We start from the raw sequence: 22,871 nt of genomic DNA on the forward strand, positions 1-22,871 counted from the left end.
CCAGGAAGCCTTCCTTGCCCTGATAGGATTTCGGCATAGAGGTCACCTCTGACTTCTGACCTCTATGCCTAAATCTATCATAGCACTAAACACAAGGTACTGTGATATACGGACAGTACTCACTTTGCACAACTTCATGGTAACTGTTCTTGCCTATCTACCTCACCAGACTGTAAGCATCTCAAAGGAAATGATTGTTTTCAGCCATGACCTCAGTGTCCTACGCATAAGATACTAATGAATGTGTACAGAATTAATGGAGAAAAACCATGTAATCATTTAAAAGCAGATGTATTCTTTCTGTTCCCTGAAAAAAACAAACCAGTAGAACTTGGATGGAAGAGACAAGACACCTGTGATGTCCTGATGGCTGAAGTGTTCAATAACTAGATTAAAAAATTCCCTTATGCTTGTTGGCCAATATGTGTATTATCATTTAGAGATATCCCTTTTCATTGCAATCACTAGTATAAGAATGTCCTTCAGAATCCATAAAATGATGCATAATTTTAGTGGACCAGGAATGGGTTTTGTAATAATACTTCAGGGTTTTTTAGTAGGAATTGTATATTTATTTCTCAACAGAAATATAACTGGGTGTATAAATCAACTGCATAAGTAGGAGGCATTAGAGTCTGTGAGTAGGAGATCAGACAACACCAGGTCCAAATTCCACTCCTACCACTTGCTAGCTAGGTAACTGTGGGCAAGCTGCTTACTCTTTTTATTCTATAAAATGAGGAAAACTGAGTCTTAATCTTCTGAATTTTTTATCTTTTTAAACCCCAGTTTTTTTCATATACAAAATATGGATAAGATGATATTTATCACACAGGAGTATCATAGAATCAATATGGTAATTAGTATAAAGGACCTGGAACTTGGTAAGCAGCTCTAATTAATATTAGCTATACTGTGTGATATCTGGGCATGCCAGCTTAGACTCACTACCACCTCTGACAACTGCTGAAATTATCCTGGAAATTACATTTTTTGAGTCTTAAAGGCTTCCCCCTACCCCCTTCTCTTGGTTGTTATTGATGATACGAATACCCTTGGAGAGCTGAAAAACCTTGAGCTTATAGAGTCCTACATTCTTATTTCATGAGAGTTCAAGCTCCCTGAGATCGCCATTGTGGAAGAACAGGCTAAGGATACAAAATAATTGGAAAAGAGAGTTTTATACAATAATGGGATTGGATCAGAAATTGCTTCACTGAACCACTTGTATATGTGAGAGGATAACCTTCTCAATAAATTTTTGCCAACATAGCAAATACATATATTTATTTTGCTTTTTTTTTTAAATTTTCATTTATTCATTTTTTTATTGAAGTATAGTTGCTTTACAGTGTTGTGTTAGTTTCAGGGATCCGCAAAGTGATTCAGCTACATATATATATATATACTTTTATATATACTTTTATATATACATGTATATATGTGTGTATATATATATATATTTACAAATATATATATACTTTTTCAGATTCTTTTCCCTTAGAGGTCATTACAAAATACTGAGTATAGTTCCCTGTGCTATACAGGAGGTCCTTGCTGGTTATCTATTTTATATATAGTAGTGTGTATATACACATATATTTATTATACACATAATAAATACACACATTTATCAAGCTACATTGAAGCCATTATTGCAGTGGCTTATTGGAATATAGTATTTTACTGGAAATGTACTACTTCTGAGTGGGGAATATGGGGAAGAAAGAAAGAGAAACAATAGCGTAGGATCAAGGGATCTTAGAGCCAGACTGCGGCCAGAACTTCCGCCTGCTGTGCCATTGTCACAGGACCATAGCTCTGAGGTTGTGCAACACCTTTAGTAAACACTTCCTGAAGCAGAGACAAGAATGAACCCTGAGGTTTCATTCTGTCTCACTTGAGAGGAAGGGACAGACCCAGTGCACGTCTGCTTGAGACAGAAGGACAGACACCAGGCTCCTAGGATCACCCAGCATGTGGCGAGGGCTTCTTTTGACAGCCACTTTCCTCCTTTCTCCACTTCCGGGTAGGTGTTTAACTCCTTTTCAGGTTCTGTTAAATACCCAGGGAACTGCTTGCTTTTCATCTTCTCCCAGTATTTTTTTTTAACCAATTTTACTAACCAGTTGAGCTGGTTTAATTTGTTGTTTTGGGGGGCCCTGACTGATTTAAACACTCAGTGTAAAGGAGAGGCAAGCAGACTTCTTGAATCAATATTTACATGTCTGATCTGAGAACACTTAGAAATCAGAGGGGAAATTTAATTCAGCATCATTTAAACAGTGATTGTGATCTTTGCATCAAAGAATGGAATGCACCCAAATCAACCTAGTCAGTTTTTAGAGCAGTTAAGATGAGGCAGGTTTGACTGGTTATTGCGGTACAGAAGGCTTCAGAAAGTATCTATTATTATTATTGGGGCCAGTTTGATTCGTCCTATTCCTTTCAATCACATTTTTATATTTAGTCCTTTCATTATTGGTGATGATAAATATGACAAATTAGAAATAAGTAGTGGACCCATTTCATGTTTATAAAGCACTGTGATATTACTTGATCAAAACAATGTTGCCGTTGAACTTACGTTGATCATTCACTTACATTTTGCTGGTTAGATCAAACATTTGTCGACTGAAAAAAGAAAAAGCACAATGTGAGAGTTGTGAGTGAAGTTTTATTTGGGGCAAAATGAGGATTATAGCCTGGGAGACAACTTCTCAGATAACTGTGAGGAACTGTTCAGAAGAAGTAGGGCAGGGAGATCAGTATTATGTGTTTTGTTGAAGGGGGATCCATGGAATCAAGCATACATTTTGGCAGGAGGTTGCTGCTAGTCACGGTGAGCGGATGTCTCCATTAATAATTTTAGAGCTTTTCTAGATATGAGAAAATGCAAGAAATTGGGTTCATAACATCTTCTCCTAAAAGTATCTAATTATCTGAAGGTCTGTTCTGCCAGTTTTTCCCAGAGTACAGAGTGCCTCATTTCTGATCTTTGCCGGCCCTGAACTCCTGTTTCAGGCTGTGTATTGAAGGTCAACTACTGCAGTGGCTAGTGACTTCATTCTTTTTTTTTTTTTTTTGGCGTACACGGCTCCGGACGCGCAGGCTCAGTGGCCGTGGCTCACAGGCCCAGCCGCTCTGCGGCATGTGGGATCTTCCCGGACCGGGGCACGAACCCATGTCCCCTGCATCGGCAGGCAGACTCCCAACCACTGCGCCACCAGGGAAGCCCCAAGTGACTTCATTCTTGTTGTGCCAGATGGTGAGCAGCAATTTTTAGTTTAAGAATTCAAAAGTAGAGTAATATTACTTCCTAATAATCAATTATATCTAGCATATCTCTCCATCTCTGATGAATTCTCCAATTAGATTTTGGTTAGATTGGCTAACACATTTCCTTTGTTTATTTCTACTTCGAGAGCTTATTGAAATTCAGCACGTTAGCTTCAGTGCGTGAGACTCCTTCCCTGGTAAACCTTTTCCTGGGCTTTAGAATGTTTGCTGGGACCTAGAAATGGGAACAAATTATCAACAAGAAGGATGGGGTTAGGTAGGGAAATATTCTCCTACCCCTTTTGCCCGCTCAGTACTTTGTCACTAAAAGCATCTTTCCTTTTACGCTGGTTTCTGATTTGTTTTTCAGACTTGGGAAAGTTTTAACTTAACATCTTTTGGTGTAGAACTGTGCTAGGAATTTAAATTATTGACTTAAAATTCCTATTTTTTGAGTCAAAGTTAATAGAAATCTTCTTTCCCTACATTCTCCAAAAGTAGGATCACTGAACACTCTCTGGGACAATTTGCTTGGTTGAAACATAAGAATTGTTTGTGTACTAGCCTTACCCAACAGCATAAAGATCAAGCTGGGTCTGTTAACAGAATAACATAGCTACCAGTGTGGTCCATCCACATTATAGCCTTTTCGGTGAATTCGGGCATACTAACTGATTCTGTTCTCCTGTCTTTGCATTCACATCATTTGCCCCAAGAGACAAAACATTTTTAGAGGTCATGTCTCAAAGTGTGACATCTCTGAATACTTGGTGAGAAGGGGACAGAGGTTCTGAAGTGGCTTTTGTGAGGATGGAGGGATGAACAGAAAGCTGCCTTCCCGTATCTTCCATCTGGAACAGAAAGCTGCCCCCTCTTTTTTATTTTCCATTGTGTATTTTCAAGAATGTCTCCATGAATCCGACTGCCAATTCAGGGGACACAGGTTCGAGCCCTGGTCCGGTAGATCCCACATGCCGCAGAGCAACTAAGCCTGTGAGCCACAACTACTGAGCCCACGTGCCACAACTACTGAGCCAGTGTGCCGCTACTGTAACCCACGAGCCTAGACCCTGTGCCCCGCAACAAGAGAAGCCACGGCAATAAGAAGGCCATGCACCACAATGAAGAGTAGCCCTGCTCACCACAACTAGAGAAAGCCCGTGTGCAGCAACCAAGACCCAACACAGCCAAAAAAAAAAAAAAGAAAAGAAAAAAGGAATGTCTCCATGGTCCCTGAAATAACCCTGAAATGAAATACCCACTGAAATGTAAGACATAAAGCCATTTCCATTTTCCCATCTCCTCCTTTTTTTGTTTCTCTGCCCCCATCATCCAGAGAATAAGTATGTGCCCCTCCAACCATGACTCCTGCCTGGTTCTTACATATGCGAAATTAAAAAATGAGGTCAAATCAGGCCAACTGTTTGTAATGAGCTTTACAATCCCCTGAGAAAAATAACTTATAAGATTTCATTGTAGGAAAGGGAAAAAAATTTAAAGCATGTGACAGGTGCTTGGGGGTGAAGAAGTAAGGAGAAATTTCTTTACTTCAGCAGGATATCCAGGGGGTACAGTACTTTTTGAAATTATTTTATTTCAAATTGCAATTTCTTCCTGTCTTCATAAGTCGACTGGAAGACCCCAAAGAGTATACGTACTTTGATCTTTAGAGCCAAAGTGATAGACATAATTAGGATGTGTTTTTTCCTTTAGTGTTTGTACTCACTTTTACTGCATGACGTTTAAAATCACCAGATAGTTTGATGGGGTACAGAGAATCCCAGAACTTAAGTCCATGTCATTGCATAAACCCTGATTCAGGGCTTAACATCATGTGTTTAGTTTGGAAAGACATTGCTTTCAACAGTTTTGAACAGATTTGAAGAAAAATGGAAATATCAGTATTATGTACAAAGGGGCTAAACTCTAAAATGGCTCCAAACACATTAAAAGATAAAGTAGCCATCCAGACTAATGTCTGGTATTTTAATCTTGTCAACAAGATTTAACTTTTCTAAAGACAGAGGGAGGGAGGCAGAGAGAGAAAGAGAGATAGAGGAAGGAAGAAAGAGAAAGAAAGAAAGAAAACGGTTGGAAGGAAGGATGAAAGGAGGGTGGAAGGAAGGTCAGAAGTTTCCAGATTAAAAGAGAGTAAAGAGGGCTTCCCTGGTGGCGCAGTGGTTGAGAGTCCGCCTGCCGATGCAGGGGACGCGGGTTCGTGCTCCGGTGCAGGAAGATCCCACATGCCGCGGAACGGCTGGGCCCGTGAGCCGTGGCCGCTGAGCCTGCGCGTCCGGAGCCTGTGCTCCGCAACAGGAGAGGCCACAAACATGAAAACTAGATAAAATACCTGACCCTAGAGTGGATCCTGCACTGGAATGGGGAAAATGCTATAAAGGGTATTATTTGGTCAATTGACAAAACTGGAATACAGATGGTAGATTAGATAAAAGTACTGGCTCAGTGTTAAATTTCTTAAATTTGAGAGCTGTGCTATGGCTGTGTAAGAGAATATTCTTGTACTTAGGAAATACTCAAGTTTGTAGGGGTAAAGAACCATGATGTATGTAGTGTAACTCATCCTCAAATGGTTAGAAAAAATTGTGTGTATGTGTATGTATATTTATATACATATGTATGTGTATATACACATATGTATATATGTGAGAGACTGAGAATATTCAAAATCTCAGTGACAACAACCTCAAAATATTGGTGGCTTACAAGAATACTTTCACTCATGAACATGTTGGCAATAGGGTAGATCTGTGAATTAGGTAAATCCGGGTGAAGGATATAAAGATGTTATTTGTACTATTCCTATTCTTGCAATTCTTGTATACATTTGAAATTATTGCCAAATAAAAAGTGTTTAAAAGTACCCCCCCCAAAGATTTCACTTTTCTAAAACTAATAAACAGTGAAAATAATGATCTAACCCAAAGCCAAGTAACAGTTTTCTTTTTCTTGATCCGGTTTTGCTAGTCAAAACTAATCCATCCTGTGAGTTCTGTGGGAGAGAGAAAAGCAAGTATTAAAGTGAATTAGTAGCAACATATTGTGTTTCATCTCAGATTTGTGTAATCCCTGGATGATAGTTAGTTGTGTTTGTTCCACAGGCCTCAAAATAATTAGTGTGCTGTTATACAGCTGGGAGGAGACGGCACCATCACACCTTAGAATGATGAGCCAAACAACACTTAGGTCTGTTGCCTCTCTTTAACTGCTGTATAATTTGTTGTATCTCAAATCTCATCCTTTCAGGGCCTTCCTGGTTTCAGAAAAAGAAGGGCCATTAAGGGAAATTCTATCTGTTATCTTTAGAGAATGTACCCTGCTGCAAGAATGTGAAAAGCTGGAAATCTGTTCACTTCACACTGAAGAAAGTGAGAGGTTGCTGGAGGCGTTTTAAAAAATATCCTGGTTTAGTTTATTCATTGATTTGTTTTGGTTGCCATTTGGAAGTGCTTGGCCATCAAACAAAGAGTTGGAAAGAAATTTCTCCACTGATTTACATGCTGAGACTCCATATTTCATAGTCAGCTGGGATACATTAGCATTTAGATACTAACTAGAGGCATGGAGATCAATGTGTATATCAGAGAAAACTTGTGTTGGTTGGATTGGCCTGTCCCCTTCTCACCACTTCTGAAGGGGAGCGTGTGAGTGTTATCCCTTTCTGCTTTTATAAAAAGAATTAGTTGGGTAGTTATTATTTTATGAACTGAGGGCAGCTTAGACTAATATTTCCCATCAGAATAATGTGTGTTTCATACAGCATTTTTAGAAGAGTTACTCTGGTTGCAATGTTGGTGAATATACGGCTTCATGAGCTCCATATTAATGGGACTAATTGCATTGATTGAACACAGTCCACCAGACAGCATGCGGGTGCCTTATGGTGTACTTAGAGAGTAACAGGAGACCGTACGGAATTGCTACCATCAGTTAATTTCTGGCAAGAGTAATTTTCTTACTCTTGGCATCTTATTATTTTGAAATAATTATGATAATTAGGAAAATTTTCACTCGATGGAAAGAAAATGACTGATTTACTGTTCCTTTAGGCTTTTGAACCTCGCTTATTGTTTTAAAACTAACATTATTATTTTCCTCTACCAAAAATTAATTAAATAGAAATAAAAGATGCCCAGTGATTAGCTCTAGAAGTAAGAAGTAAGTGACGGAGGGAACTTGTGATGTAATTCTTGAAGTGTGGCTATGTAATGAGACATTTTATCACAAGGTTCTGATTAGAACATTATTGAAATGACCGTCACCTGTTCAAAGAGATCATTGGAGATTCTGTATTTATTTGCATAAAGTTGTAGACTACTTGAACTGTTCTTCAAGATCATTTAATCTGTCCCCTCTTTTCACAATTGAAAAACCCAAACTAAACCCAAAGTTAATGTAGTCTAGTGTTGACGCCACGGCTTTAAGTGTTTTTGAATTATTTTTAATAGTAAATCTTGAGCCAGTGAAAGAAATGCCATTTCATCACTTTAACACTCTGTTTTTGACCCAGTGAGCTTTTAGCAAATTTAATCACTTTTTCTATTCTTCAAAGTTAGATATGCAAATGGCTCTTGAATGGTCAGAAGAATGAAAGCCATCCTAAAATGATAAAAGAAAATTGATATCACTAGGAATTTTGAAAAGTTTCTACTTTCGTTTCTGAAGAAACTTTGAAAAAATAAGCATTTATTCTCTGGAACATCACTGGGATAAGTGTACATTCATGCAAAGTGACTAATGAAAAATACTGTTTTATTTGCTAAAAGATCAACCCCATCACATAAATTTATGTTATCATAGAATTTAGGTTTGCCTATTTTAATGAGCTAGAATTACCCTCTAGTCATTTAAAGCCTTTCCAGTTCCAGTTAGGAAACTGCTGGGTTGGGCCATCCTGTGGATCCCTGTTCCCTTGTACCTACATTCTCTGTGGATCTGCAGCCCCTTAACCTCTAAAGAGCTGGTCTGTTGACATTTCCTCAGGCACTTCTTTATACAGAGCAGGGACTGGACCATGTGGGCAAATAAAAAAGAAAATAGAAAATTCAGCATCAGCTTTGGGAAAACTGAATTTCTCTGAAAAAAATAACTTCTAGAAACAACATTGAAATGAGAATTCAAGATGCCAATAGTAGGTTGAATCTTTCCAATTCTCTTTCAATTTAACTGCAGGTTCAGAAGTTTTCCTTCCAGGCCAGTCCTAGTGTTCTAATTGTCTGCTTCTCCGAGTTTCATGTTTTTCATGTTTTGTATTCAAAAATGAAGGTATGTCTGTACTGCAAAAGTCAGCCCATTCTATGGAGCTGATATTGGAGCCTTTTCTTACTGATTTCGTTTCTTTCATTACTGTAAAATATTGCTATTGGAAAACCCAAGAAAAATATATTAGAATCTGAAATGGTATCCATTAGTTATTTCATTTTTATGACACTGTGTAGTTTCAGAGTGCTTCAGTTTGATTATTCTGACACTGATTAGGTTCTTAGAGGATTACTTTGGCTTCTGTTCTCCTGTCCTGGCTTTTGCCTGAACTGTTTGCTCCCTTCCCCTAGGGGACACAGAGTGGTAAAGAGAAGCGGGAAAATTCCAAAGAAATATCTTCACTAAGCTGAGAAACACCGGTAAACTTTCAGTGGGAGAATATCTGAAGATATATATTAAAGATCTGAGAGGAAGAGTGGGCTTCTGATTTTGCTGATCTTTTCTGGTGTCTGCACTTTTATAACTCTCTCACATAACTCAGTTAAAGCCCCTGCGTGTGGCATCATTCATCAGAAACGCAATCAACATGACCACTACGGAACAGCATATGTTAGTTCTGCTTAGCTGAATCTTCTCTACCTTTTTTTTTTTTTTGCTCAGTAAATTCTATAAAAGAACTCCCTGGAGTGAAAAACTATGAAGTGGTTTATCCCAGAAGACTTCATCCACTGCATAAAAGAGAGGTCAAGGATCCAGGTCAACAGGTACAGCTTTTGATTTAATAAAGAATTTTGAATACACGCGCACACACACACACACACACACATATACACACACATACGCATATATATAACTATATTTAATATGTAGATATATATACATATTTTTGTATATATACATACACACATTTGTGTTTTTTAACCTGTCTTACCTTTATTAATCTTCACGATAACCCAACATTCTATTACTAGCTTTATTTTGATTTTAAAGTTCTGGAGGTTGAAATAAACTAACTGTCCAAGGTCACACAGAGGGTAAACTTTATTTATGGTAATTTATAACTTATTCTGTTACTTCTAAAGAATTTGATGCAACTTCTTTTATCTATCTCTTTATATATCTCTCTCTATCTATCATCTATACATACACACATACAAACAAAACCGTGAACACTAAAATTGAAGTAAAAAATAAAATACTGTGGGTGAATAAATGCATATATGTGTAGTAAATTAGGATTAATTACTGTAATTGAACATAAAATTTACCTCTGTTTTTTCAAAAGAGTCGGCTATTAAAGTTTGTAGAATTCTTACCACTTGACAAAACATACATTCTCAGTCAAAAGAGGAGAGCTAAAACATGACGATTCATTCCACAGCAATTTTCTAATTACCTACACCTGGAAGTCTTCTGCTGGGAGCCAGGAAAATACAAATAAATGAGACATAAATGACAACTTTTACATCTACCTACTGTAAGATGAAACTCACTGGAAGCTCATATTCCCCAACTGGACAAAGTTCCTCACAAATTATTTTTTCTAAAGCAAACACATGTATAGCAACAGAACCCAGAGTAGACTCTGTTTCCCAAAATAATTGTCTCTCAACAAAATGTTTCTGCTAAATTTATATAGGACCCATATGCATTGGATTCCCTGTCAATATGGCTTTCTTCAAATGCTTTCTGGCAGGCTCTTAAAAATGCCAACTACATTTTCCACTGAATATTTTGAGGTGAAAGCCAAGTTGCTAGAAATTAACTTTGTGGTTTCTGTGTTGAGACTCTTGGTCTTCCTTGTGCAAATAATTGATTAGCAAATACTTGAAACATTTAGAATTTAGAGTGCATGGGACAGAGGGGATCCCTGTATCTACACAGATCTCAGTCTGGATTGATCGCTTCTCAAGGCAGTGAAGAGGAGGACGCTTGTACTTCTTATACCACTGTGCCCTCTGCTGGACCAGAGAATTAAGGCACCAACATTACCTGTCAGGTATGCCAAGAGCATGGCCCATCTTCCTGACTTCCTCACACCTGGCCACATTACTTAAGATTTGAGCTAGAATGAAGTAATCCCCTGAAACATTTTCTGGAGGAGGCACTAACAGCCAAGACAGAATCTTAAAGATTTGATTCATGACTGTATTCTTTTTTTTTTTTTCCTTTTTTTTTTTTTTTTTTTTTTTTTTTTTACGAACCCGCGTCCCCTGCATCGGCAGGCAGACACTCAACCACTGCGCCACCAGGGAAGCCCCATGATTGTATTCTTGACTGTACTTTACATACATGGCATAAGGAGACCTGAATAAGCGTTTGTCGAATAAGTGAGCAAATGAGTAAGTAAACAAATAGACAAATGAATGAGTGTAAGTGGAATACATTTCCTATAAACCTGCATAGATGTATAGTCAACACATTCTCAGTCAAGGTCCCTGACGTTGAAACTTACATTCTGAAGGTGGTCACTGTTCTTGCAGTCTTCGGATCACGTGCTTCCTTAGAGGCCAAAATCATCTTGCTGTTGGTCCATGCCTTGAAACAAAATATCTGGGGCTTCCCTGGTGGCGCAGTGGTTGAGAGTCCGCCTGCTGATGCAGGGGACACGGGTTCATGCCCCAGTCCGGGAAGATCCCACATGCCGCAGAGCGGCTGGGCCTGTGAGCCATGGCCGCTGAGCCTGCGCGTCCGGAGCCTGCGCTCCGCAACGGGAGAGGCCACAACAGTGAGAGGGCTGCGTACCGCAAAAAAAAAAAAAAATATCTGGCATCACAGTGCCTCCCCTATTGGGAACAATGTCAGGCCTTAGCTAGGTCCACCAAGGCTTTCAGAGGCCTCGGATTACTGTATGTTATCACAATAGTTGGGCTACAGGGTTTCCCTTGTGTATTCACGGGCATCACGTTGACTCTACAGTTCTGTTTCCATCTCAGAACCACACAGGACTCTAACTGTCCCAATGCACCCACTAGACCTTACCCACGGTGTTTCCTGGAGGAAATTTTTATGTATATGTCCCTGTGCCCAGTTAATCTTACTCAGTGGGCTCCAAATCATTTCCTTCTAGTGGAAACTCTCCAAATCAAGGTGCCTATTTCCTCTCCCAACCCATAGCTCAGAACCTAGATAGAATACAAATAAGACACACTTCTTATTAGCAGGCATTGTTCTCCACCATGAGCTTCTACTTGAGAAGCACAGTTATAACATTACCCAGTGCACCCTCTTTCGTATAGTCTCTGGTTTTCTTCTTTGCTGTTTTCTTTCATCCGTACCCTCTATGATAGTATTGGCTAAAACTCCCATTACCCAATTATCTTTTCTGAAACAACCTCCAAATAATATTTTATCTGAAAATCTACTAAAATCCACTGCTGACAGAAAACAGATATCTGGAAGGCTCTTCTGTATGGACGGTCATATCTGGTATCCTCCTAATTTTTTCATTTTATCTGGCCTTTCTTAAGCCTGAACAAGAAGTGGTGACAACAATTCTCCATGACGTTTGTTTTCAACCCTCAGGCTTTTTTCCAGCTCCTGTTATTCATGAAAGTGAACTGAGTTAGAGCAGCTTCCCCTCCTCTAGACCCACAGTGTAGGATATTTATAGTCTGAGATTTTTGACACCAGAGACACACTTCAATAACTGAAAATTTAAAGGAAATTTTAGCTGAAATAACTGACCTCGGAGATGGCAAATCCCTGCACAATACTCTGACCAGACGGCTCTAATTTTTTTTTTTGCGGTACGCGGGCCTCTCACTGTTGTGGCCTCTCCCGTTGCGGAGCACAGGCTCCGGACGCGCAGGCTCAGCGGCCATGGCTCACGGGCCCAGCCGCTCCGCGGCATGTGGGATCTTCCCGGACCGGGGCACGAACCCGCGTCCCCTGCATCGGCAGGCGGACTCTCAACCGCTGCGCCGCCAGGGAAGCCCCTTTCTTTTTTATCAATATTGGAGTATAGTTGCTTTATAATACTGTGTTAGTTTATACTGCACGTGGAAATGAATCAGCTGTAGGTATACATATATCCCCTCTTATTTGGATTTCCTTCTCATTTGGCTCTAACTTCCTATTGTCCCTGGATGAGCTCAGGTCCTTTTCTCTCCTTCACGAGAGGGAGGAGACAAGACAGCTTGACCTTAGGTGTAACACAGCAGTGGAAGCATCACTGAGTCCATAATAACTGGTGCTCTATCACGTTTGCTCTGCCATATTGGATCTCTTTAATAACAACAATGTCCTGGTACTTCCCAGTGAATTGGTAGGTATGACGTGTCACCATGGCTAATAACCCTGTTTTATAGGACAAAGTCAGAATTCAGCACCTGATAACATCTTCTTTAAAATTCTTCTGTATAGACCTCTCTATCTCCTCCTGTATATATAAATCTAAACTTAAAAATAGTTCTCCGTTTCCACACAGTTTACTAGAAGTGACATTTTCTTCTCTTTCTGAACACCCGAGACTATGTTTTCTTCCTGATGACTTCTTCCTGCCTTAGGGTACAGATTCATGTCATTTTGCCCATATTCTGCCCTCCACGTAGCAGTGAGAAGACCTCTAGACCAAATCATCAGTTGAGAGGCTTGCGGGTCTTTGGGTCTGTGTGCGTAGTAGTACTTCTCAAATAACTTCCCCACCCTGTGTCATCCGGCTAATTCATATCTCAGCGGACATGTTCCTTCCTCAGGAAAGCCTTTCCCTGCCCTTAAGACGTTAGACATCCTACCCTGCTTCCAGATTCATACCCCTTATCATGTAACTCATTGATAAGGGGTATGAATTGTCTGTCTTTCCACAATATTATAAGCTTTCTGACAGTCGGTACCAATTTTTCCTGCTCAGAGGCCAGTTTCCAGAACTTAGCAGTGCCTGGCATATAACCCACACTCACATCTTCTTTGTAGAATGTGAGGCTGCCTGGATGGATAGATGGGTTTGTATAAAGGCCTCAGATAATGTGTCTATTCAGTTGGCAGCTGTTTGACTTGTTAAAAGAGGCAGAAGCAGACATTTGGAATTATAGAGACCACTGTTAAAGAAAAGCAGACATTGCTTTCTAATGATGAGACAGATGGACATAGCCAAGTGAATCTGTGTGTGTGTATGTTTTTAATCACCAGTAAGTGTTTGTGCATTTTTGCAGGAAAAATTTGAAACTGAATTGAAGTATGAAATGACAGTTAATGGAAAAATCGCAGTGCTTTACTTGAAGAAAAACAAGTAAGAGTCTTTACTTCTGATACTATCCTCACCAACAGCCAGTTAGCATGTGGCAAGTGTGATAACTGAGTCTGTTACTACTTAGGACTCCCACAGACCTTGGCTAATCATCTTTTACTCTCAAGTGACCCAAGGGCTTCCGCGAGTATTTGTTTGTACTGAAGTAGTAGAGACACTAAGTAAAGTAACAGTTTACTAGTGTTCTGCCAGTTGAAGTCATAAAACACAATGAACGAGGTGCAGGCAGACATATATTTTATCAACTTCTATGAAACAGCACATAGATTTTTAAGTCTCCCCCATGCATCACTGCATTTTGTTATTTTAACACTGAAAGATTAGATATTAAAAAAATTTGCAACTATTTTCATCAGAAAAACAAGACATACATAAGTTAAGTAAACTCTAGGGCCAAAAAACAAGTCAGTGGTAAAAACTGACTCAGGGTCCCCTGATTGCAACGCCAATGCTGTTTCTACCCAGCCAACCACTAACCCTCCATTTTCTCATACATTACATTTTCCTGTATTCCTTCATTCTCTTCATTCAGTTCATTGAAATTCAACATTCTTTTTCAAATTTCACTACCTCAGCTCTCACCCACATCTTGATCATCCTATATCTAGACTATATCCAAAGTAGTTTCTTCCTAATTCTATGCTTTCAAGTTTTTTTAATCCCTCAGTTGTTTAGTATAGGGCAATGAGAATTTTTTCCCCCCTCAAATAGACTATCACCTTTTGCAAAAAGCCACAACTGTCGAGAGTTTGGAAACAGTGTGGTACAATGGAAATAGTACAGGCTTTGAATTCAGGCAAATCTGGATAGGATTCTTTGCCACTTGAACTGTTTAATCTCATCTGAAAAATAAGGAGAGTAATATTTATCTGGTAGGATTGTTGAGATGATTAAATGATATGTGTAATAGGACTATCCCAGCAGCCAGGATACAGATGGTATAGAATACATATTAGTTGCTTCCTTTTCTCCTTGCCCTGCCTCTTTTAAAAATATATTCAGACTCCTGTTTGCTGGTGGATAATTGAAAGAACTTTAGGAAGCTCAGTGAGAATGCTGAAAGAGCCCACACTACCAAGTGCAAGTCAATTTTCAATACACTTTCCACCCCTGCAACTGTTAACAGTTACTGGTAACTGACAAGGACTGGGTGAAAAAGGCAGTCATCCTTAGCTGTGGGGAAGAACATTGCTCTTTTCAGTCATTTTTATCAACTTTGCCCTACTCAGTTCTATTTCTTCCTCAAATCTCTCCTCAGACAAACAGGCAGAGTCTGATGAGGAAACAGACATTGTTCCACACTACTTAGGAATGTCCCTGCCCTTCCCACTCTCTCCAGTTTAAGCATCCCTTTCACGCTTGGATTTGCCCTGAGGGGCTAAGAGGTAAAACTTTTCTCCACACCCAGGGAAAGCTCTCCCTTTGATCACTGGAGTTTGCAATTAGCATGAGTAAACGTGACATTTTCCTCCCACCCTCAGGGGTCTCCCTGCACCCGGCTACACGGAAACATATTATAATTCCACTGGAAAGGAGGTCACCACGAGCCCACAGATCATGGTAAGACAGAGTATCCTAAATTCATTGCTAATTGGCGTGTGACCCACACACTCAGAAGCAGTGTCATTGCCAATTAGTGAAAGTGAAACAGTGTTATGGCAACGATGTTTTTTTCACAGTAGTAATTTCTTTTCTTTAATTTTTATTTTATATTGGAGTATAGTTGATTTACAATATTGTGTCAGTTTCAGGTATACAGCAAAGTGATTCAGTTATACATGTATATATATATCTGTTCTTTTCCAGATTCTTTTCCCATATAGCTTATTATGGAATACTAAGTAGAGGTCCCTGTGCTATACAGTAGGTCCTTGTTGATTATCTATTTTATATATAATGGTGTATATAAGATGTGGTACCTATATACTATGGAATATTACTCAGTCATAAAAAAGAATGAAAAATCCCATTTGCAGCAACATGGATGGACCTAGAGATTATCATACTAAGTGCAGTAAGTCAGACAGAGAAAGACAAATACCATATGATACCACTTACATGTGGAATCTAAAAAAAAATGATACAAATGAACTTTTTTACAAAACAGAAACAGTAGTCATTTCTTAATAGATCCTCTAACATTTTTTTTTGTTTTTTGTTTTTTTGTTTTTTTTTATTTATTTTTAAACATCTTTATTGGGGTATAATTGCTTTACAATGGTGTGTTAGTTTCTGCTTTATAACAAAGTGAATCAGTTATACATATACATATGTTCCCATATGTCTTCCCTCTGGCGTCTCCCTCCCTCCCACTCTCCCCATCCCACCCTTCCAGGCTGTCCCAAAGCCCCGAGCTAATATCCCTGTGCCTTGCGGCTGCTTCCCCCCAGCTATCTACCCTACTACGTTTGTTAGTGTGTATATGTCCATGACTCTCTCTCGCCCTGTCAAAACTCGCCCTTCCCCCTCCCCATATCCTCAAGTCCATTCTCCAGTAGGTCTGTGTCTTTATTCCTGTCTTACCCCTAGGTTCAAACATTTTTACAGTTTGACAAGAACAAATGTATTCCTTGACCACCATGGTAACCCTTTCCAGCCTTTAAGGACTCCTTATAGGAGAGTGGGCAGAAAGAGCTTCTTATTTTCATTTGAAAAGTAGAGAATTAAATGTATCTGGTGTTCTTATTCAGTGCCAGTCACCTCTCAGGATCATGTAGTCTCTCAAACTCAAGACTATTTCCTCAATGGTAGAATTGTGGAATTCTGTGTTTTCCCTAAATAATTTCCACTCTGGACTCTTATTCAGAGAAGAAGACAGGACGAAGTGGTATGAGGAGTGTTTTATCCTTGCCATCTATTCTGAGGAAGTTTTTCAAGCATTTTCTTCCATAGCAATGCACAGAGGTTTATGTGGGCCAATACCTCACCTGTTCCAAAGTAGAAAGGTGAATTTGACTGAAGTACATCCATGTGAAAAAGTGCTAAGACTGAGCGTTTGGCTTCGAGTGGATACAGGGATGTTAAACTAATCTAGTTAGTCTGGTGGCACTCTTTGGAAAAATCAAGAAATAACAGCACAAACTGAATAATCCATTCATTGGAAAGAGCTCATCAGTGTTAGGAAATTTTACTGAGCAATTAGCCAAGGAAAAGAATGAATGTCTGGTGTTTTGGGGGCTCAGGTTTTAAACTTATACCTGTGAGTTGTTTTGTTCCCAGACTGTATTCATCCCTGTTATCCTTCTTCTGCAACAACAAAATTTACAACAGTGTTTAGTTAATGCCCCCTAAGCATTTGGGATCATTAGCTAAATGGTAAAGATTTTAACCACAAAAGGCTGCTTAAAAAATTTTTTTTTAGGGAGACTTCCCCGGTGGTCCAGTGGTAAAGAATCCACCTTCCAATGCAGGGGATGAGGGTTTGATCCCTGGTTGGGGGACTAAGATCCCACATGCCGTTTGGCAACTAAGTCTGCATGCCACAACTACTGAGCTCGCGTGCCCCAACTAGAGAGCCCACACACCACAACTAGAGAGAAGCCAGCACGCCGCAACGAAAGATCCGTCATGCCACAACGATGATCCTGCGTGCTGCAACTAAGACCCGATGCAGCCCAAAAAAAAGAAAATAAAAAAAATTTTTTTTGTTGTTCAGCATAAAATGATTTGAAAACATTATAGATCTTGTTTCAAGATTTTAAATTCAAATTTAGTAGCGGGTCTAAAGTACATGCACACTTTTCCTTTGTCAAACCCCTTTTCCCTTTTCTCTAGGATGACTGTTATTACCAAGGACACATCATTAATGAAAAAGTTTCTGATGCTAGTATCAGCACATGTAGGGGTCTAAGGTAAGGCTTCGTAATGGTTTGTTTGTACCTGTGATGATGGGTGTGTGTTAATTACCTAAAGAATCTCAAATATAATAAATTATACTATAGTTGAGTATGAATTCTAAGGACTCAAAAATTTTGAAATTTGAAGGAAACATGGCTTTTCTTGGTGGTAGTTTGTAAATTACACCTCTGAATTGCTTGCAGAGTTGTCTTTGTTTGTTTGCTTGTTTTCAAAATATAGGTTTTTGAGTCCCAGTTTTAGAGTCAGAATCTTTAGGGAATGGGAACACTTCTCTTCACTCTAAACTCTCTCTAGTGTGTCCAATCCATGCCTATGACATCCATTTCTCTTGGGATGTTAATGACTTGTCATGTATTTGTCTACAGTAAGATATCTCTTCTGATGCCCAGACTTCATTATCTCACTTCCTCTTCCATATCTCCATATCTCTCCATATCTGGATATCTTAAGGAAATCTCAATCTTAATATACTCCAAATCAAACTAATGATATTCTCCCTCATGTGGCGTCTTTCCATTGCTTCCTATCTCAATAAAAGATATAGTCAACCAACCACCTAATGCAGAAACCTAGATTCCTTGATGACTTCTTGCCTTTCAAATACGCATTTTCTATCTATTTAACAAGCCCTATTGATTATATGTTCTAAATATTCCCTGAGATTATTCACTACATTCTCTCTCTACTGCCACATCCTAGTCCAAACTGCCATGATCCTTTAGGCAGACTATTGCAATAAATCGCCTAACTTATTTCCCCAATCCACTCTTCTACTTCCATGTATGCTTAGTCCAGTCTCCCTGCTATATATTCTCAGACTTTTGCTTCCTAGCAATTATCTGCCATAATTGCATGTATTACGTATACATCATATGATTGTATATATTTGTGGATCAAATGTGATTATTCGATCCACATCCATCTTCCTTATTTGAATATAAGCTCCATGAGATGAGAGACCACGACTCTTTTCCTTTTACCTTCTGCCCTTGCTCCAGTGTCTAATGAATAATGGGTGCTCGCTCCCTAATTCATGGTTAAATGAATCTTAGCCCAGGGCTTTAGCAGAGAGAATCGAGAAGAAATTGATAATATTCATTGATTATGTGCCTTACGTATTATCTCCTTCAATCTTTACAACTATACTATTAGGTAGATATTATTATTCCCATTTCAGAGGTGGAGAACTAAGGCTATGTGAGTTTAAGTCTTTTTCCCATGGTATCACGGATAATAAGTGATAGACTCAGAATTTTAACTCTATCTGTAAGACTTCAAAGTCTCTTTTATTGTCGGTGTATCTTTAGAGCAGACCAGGCATGAGAATCGGAAGGACACTTGACTGAGAGTCAGGAATTTTCCATTCTAGCACCAGTTCTGACACAGGTTAGCTATATGACTGCAGTAGTTACTTCTCCCCAACTAGTCCAATTTCCTCATAGAGAAAATAAGTTTAGGTAATCTCTAAGCGTCTCTTCAGCTATAATGTTATACTATATTTTACTGCCTTGAGCTTGGAATGCCTTGGCATTGGTCATTTTTTGAAGTCGACAAGTCTTTAGTGCTCAGAACTGGAATATTTTTAGGAAGCTTAGATTCTTGTGTTTTTCAGGGGTTACTTCAGTCATGGAGATCAAAAGTACTTCATTGAACCTTTAAGCCCCACAAATCAGGATGAACAGGAACATGCACTCTTCAAGCACGATCCTGATGAACAGAAGACTAACAGCAACTGTGGGATGGATGACATGTTATGGGTACCTGAAATTCATCAGAATGCAGTCCCATCGGCCACCAGTCTTCTTGTATGCCTACTTTTATTTTTTATTTGCGGTGCTCTCATGTATCTCATCCTGGCTGCTCTGGTTTCCAGTCTTAGTAGCTCCAACTGACTGAAACTTTACAGTCATTGAAACTAGTAGGTTAAAGAGACATTAAAACCTTACTGTACATTGACGATTTATTTAATGAGTGTGTAAGGATCAACTATTATTAACAACATGTTGTGTGCAAGGGTTAAAAAGATGCATCGATATAATGCTGGCCTCCTAGAAGCAGACAGCTTTCGTGATGCTACAACGTACAACAAAGGTGTAAAGTATTATTACTGCTTTGAGATAAAATACCCTGCCTTCTCCATGAATTAATTTATTCAATAAATCTTTCTTCAAGTACCGCCATAGGTGCTGGGGATATAGCAGTGGGCAAAATAAATATCAGATCTTCTCACAGGAACTTAGAATATTCTTTCATACCTGGAATTCAGCTTCTGGTCACGGAAGGAAAATGAATATTGCTTGTGTTTGAAGCTATAAAATATACACACAAAAACTTTGTCAGTATTACCTTCATTTTCTTTAGGATACGCTTCACATCCAATCATCTCTTCTACTGATACATGTCCTCAGAATGCATAAGCACTGGACAGAATAGGTTTGAATAAAATAGAATCTCTGTTGGATTCAATTTGCTATGGTTTAAATTCTACCAGCGGTATGATATCTAAGAGTCCAGGAGAATCACTCTGAGCTATATGTTCCTATGAATGTTGATCTCCTGGTTTAGCTTGGTACAGGCCTCTAGTCTTTCTGTCTCAATTCCTTGGTAACTGTGTGCAAATAACCTCGCTCTCATGACATCTTATTGTTTGGTTTTGCTACTTCTTCTCAGTTCCTCTCACTGTTATCCCGCCTCTGATGGACCACTAAATATTAGAGGCCTCATGTAACTCAATACTGGGTCCCATTCTTTACTTTATCTACACATTCTTCCTAGGTAATCTCATCCAGTGCTATGTCTTATTTAAATAGGAACTTCACTAATTACCATCAAATGTATATCTCCAGCCTTTGCCTTTAGAGGCCAGGTGGTTACAAGTAGCTACCTACTTCATGCATCTAACCCTTGTCTGAATTTCTCATCTGGCCTCTTACCAATTTCTACTGATTAAAGAGTTCAAGAACCCAGATCAGTAAAAAATCTACTGTGAAACATGTTTTTTGTTTTTGTTTCATTTTGTGGAGAGAAAGAAACTGAAAATAGGGAGGCTTGGAATGTGGGAAGGAGATCAAGCACTGTCTGAGAAGAAAAGGACAGACTGGGTGCTGCGGTGGCTCTGGACTTTGCACCATTGGTAAAGGAGGGTGTATTCACTGGGATAGGAATAAAAGGCAACCAAAACAAAACAAAATCCTAGGAGGATGCTGAAGTTAACGTGCCTCTATTTCACAGCAGGCTAGTGGAGAAAGTCCACCGTTCAAAAAATATGAAGACTTTGGTTTTATTTTTAGCACTCAGTTGTGTAATACTTTACACCCTTTGGTAAAAAGGAAGGGGCCAGACTAGAATATCACCAATGTCTCTTCTACCTCTGACATTCTGAGCCTTGTCTACAGATGATTCTGGATGGTTAGTTAGAGTCAAAATGGTAATATTGTCTTCCTTCATTCCCAGACCAACCAACTCTTACAAAATTACTCATTTAAAATTTAAGAATGACTCTTGCAGAGAAAGATGTTGTCTTAGTAATCTTCTTTTTTATGTTTATTATAGAAATCCAAAGACCAGAAGGCTTGGGAACAAAATAAATACATAGAATATTTTTTGGTCCTGGATAATGGTGAGGTAATTATATCACATAAATGTGTCTTTTAAAATGCTATACTACATAAATTTATTATGCAAGATATTAAATAATGGATAAGTTTTTAAAAATAATGAGTATGAGCTATTCTTTTTTATAAATTGTTTTGAACCTAGGAAATATAACATATAATTAGACTGATATGATCTTACCTTTTAAGGAATATACACCTAATATGATATGCATAAACTGATTTTTTTGCACTATAATGTGCCTTTCTCATTGTCTTAAGAGCCCCAAACTTATTTTCCAATTAAATTCCTTTGTCACTTTGTCTTCTGTTAAGTAGTTAAATCATTGGTAAATTAAAATTTATGCTCATCAGGGAGTGGTAAATAAAATTTAAAAAAAACTAATGGATAGAATTTTCTGAAAAAGATGATTTTTTGGTAATATTCATTGTTAATCTTCTTTTATAAGAATGCATTTTATATATTGATTGTTCTAAACCTGAAGTCCACATGTGTGCTCTCAAAAGGAAAATTTTTGTGTTACGATAATGTAAGTTAGTTCGGACCCTAAAATTTTGACCTCTCTTATTATACTAAATTCACTTACTGCTCATATTTTTTGAAATAAGTAGACTATTCCTTGCACTAGTGCTCCTCAGCTTAGGAAACCATGGTATTTAACTGAAAATATGTCTGCAATAGCTCCTTAGAGCTTTACACTGAGCTAGTACTTCAGGGGACAAAACATCATCTCTTCTGCCAGACTGCTTTAATTTAGGTAGAGAAATAAGGAAGTGCTTTGTTTTTAATGTTTAAGTGTTAACTTTTATAACTGATCATTAGTTATAATAAGTAAAATAAAGTGAAATTGCTTTTTCTTACCTTCCAATTATATTCATTTCTATCAATGTCTATATTTTGTCTGTAGTTTAAAAAGTACAATCAAGATCAAGAGGAAATAAGAAAGAGGGTGTTTGAGATGGTCAATTACATCAGCATGGTATGATATATTTTATTAAGTGTAATTTTAACAATTTGCTAGGTGGTGCCATTGGGTGTTTCTATGAATGTTCATGAAGCAGGGAAGAAAAGCCAATAGTCCTAAGACTAATACTGCTTACTGGCTCTTGAAGGGTGACCACAACTTTGGCAACTTAACTGAATATTAATATTACATGATAGAGAAGTATCTCACATACTCACCACACTATTCTCAGGTCCATGAAGGTATAGGAGGTGGTTTTGTTTCATGGTTTTTATTTTTCTAAAACCCAGTAAGAAAATGCTGACATACAAATCCCAATAGAAAACCAATCTAAGGAAGAAAATGGAAAACCAACCAACCAACCAACCGAAAAACAAAATAAGCCAAGCTCTGGTACATAGCAGCTTTCAATACCTAATCTCATTTAATCCTTGAACAACGCTAACATATTATTAAATGTAATTTATAGCTAAGAAATTAGTTTCTAAGATGCAAAATAACTTGCCTAAAATCACAAAGTTAGGAAATGGTAGAGAGAAGATTTCAACTTAGATTGGTTAGATTTCCACGCCTGTTTCCATTGTACAACTGTTGATTTGGTTCTTTAAACGTGATTTTATTATCTAATTTCTAAAAACTTTTAAAAAATGATTTTTATATCATTTCTATTTAAATCTGCATTTCCAA

The 22,871-nt window shown here is 38.3% G+C and overlaps 1 protein-coding gene across 2 annotated transcripts in view; it reads left to right on the plus strand.

Moving 5' to 3' along the window:
- The first annotated feature begins 1,910 nt into the window (after positions 1-1,910).
- Positions 1,911-22,871, plus strand: part of ADAM28 (ADAM metallopeptidase domain 28) — a 58,549-nt gene continuing 37,588 nt past the window's right edge. For both annotated transcript variants that reach the window (XM_024747758.1, XM_024747760.1), the window contains exons 1-8: positions 1,911-2,029; positions 9,160-9,263; positions 13,653-13,729; positions 15,229-15,307; positions 17,522-17,598; positions 19,218-19,410; positions 21,158-21,229; positions 22,128-22,199. In XM_024747758.1, coding sequence (XP_024603526.1) covers positions 1,978-2,029; positions 9,160-9,263; positions 13,653-13,729; positions 15,229-15,307; positions 17,522-17,598; positions 19,218-19,410; positions 21,158-21,229; positions 22,128-22,199 — 726 coding nt within the window. In that variant the 5' untranslated portion in view covers positions 1,911-1,977. The remainder of the gene's footprint in view (positions 2,030-9,159; positions 9,264-13,652; positions 13,730-15,228; positions 15,308-17,521; positions 17,599-19,217; positions 19,411-21,157; positions 21,230-22,127; positions 22,200-22,871) is intronic.

Source organism: Neophocaena asiaeorientalis, unplaced genomic scaffold (assembly GCF_003031525.2).
Source record: "Neophocaena asiaeorientalis asiaeorientalis breed wild unplaced genomic scaffold, Neophocaena_asiaeorientalis_V1.1 scaffold429, whole genome shotgun sequence".
Taxonomy (NCBI): Eukaryota; Metazoa; Chordata; class Mammalia; order Artiodactyla; family Phocoenidae; genus Neophocaena; species Neophocaena asiaeorientalis.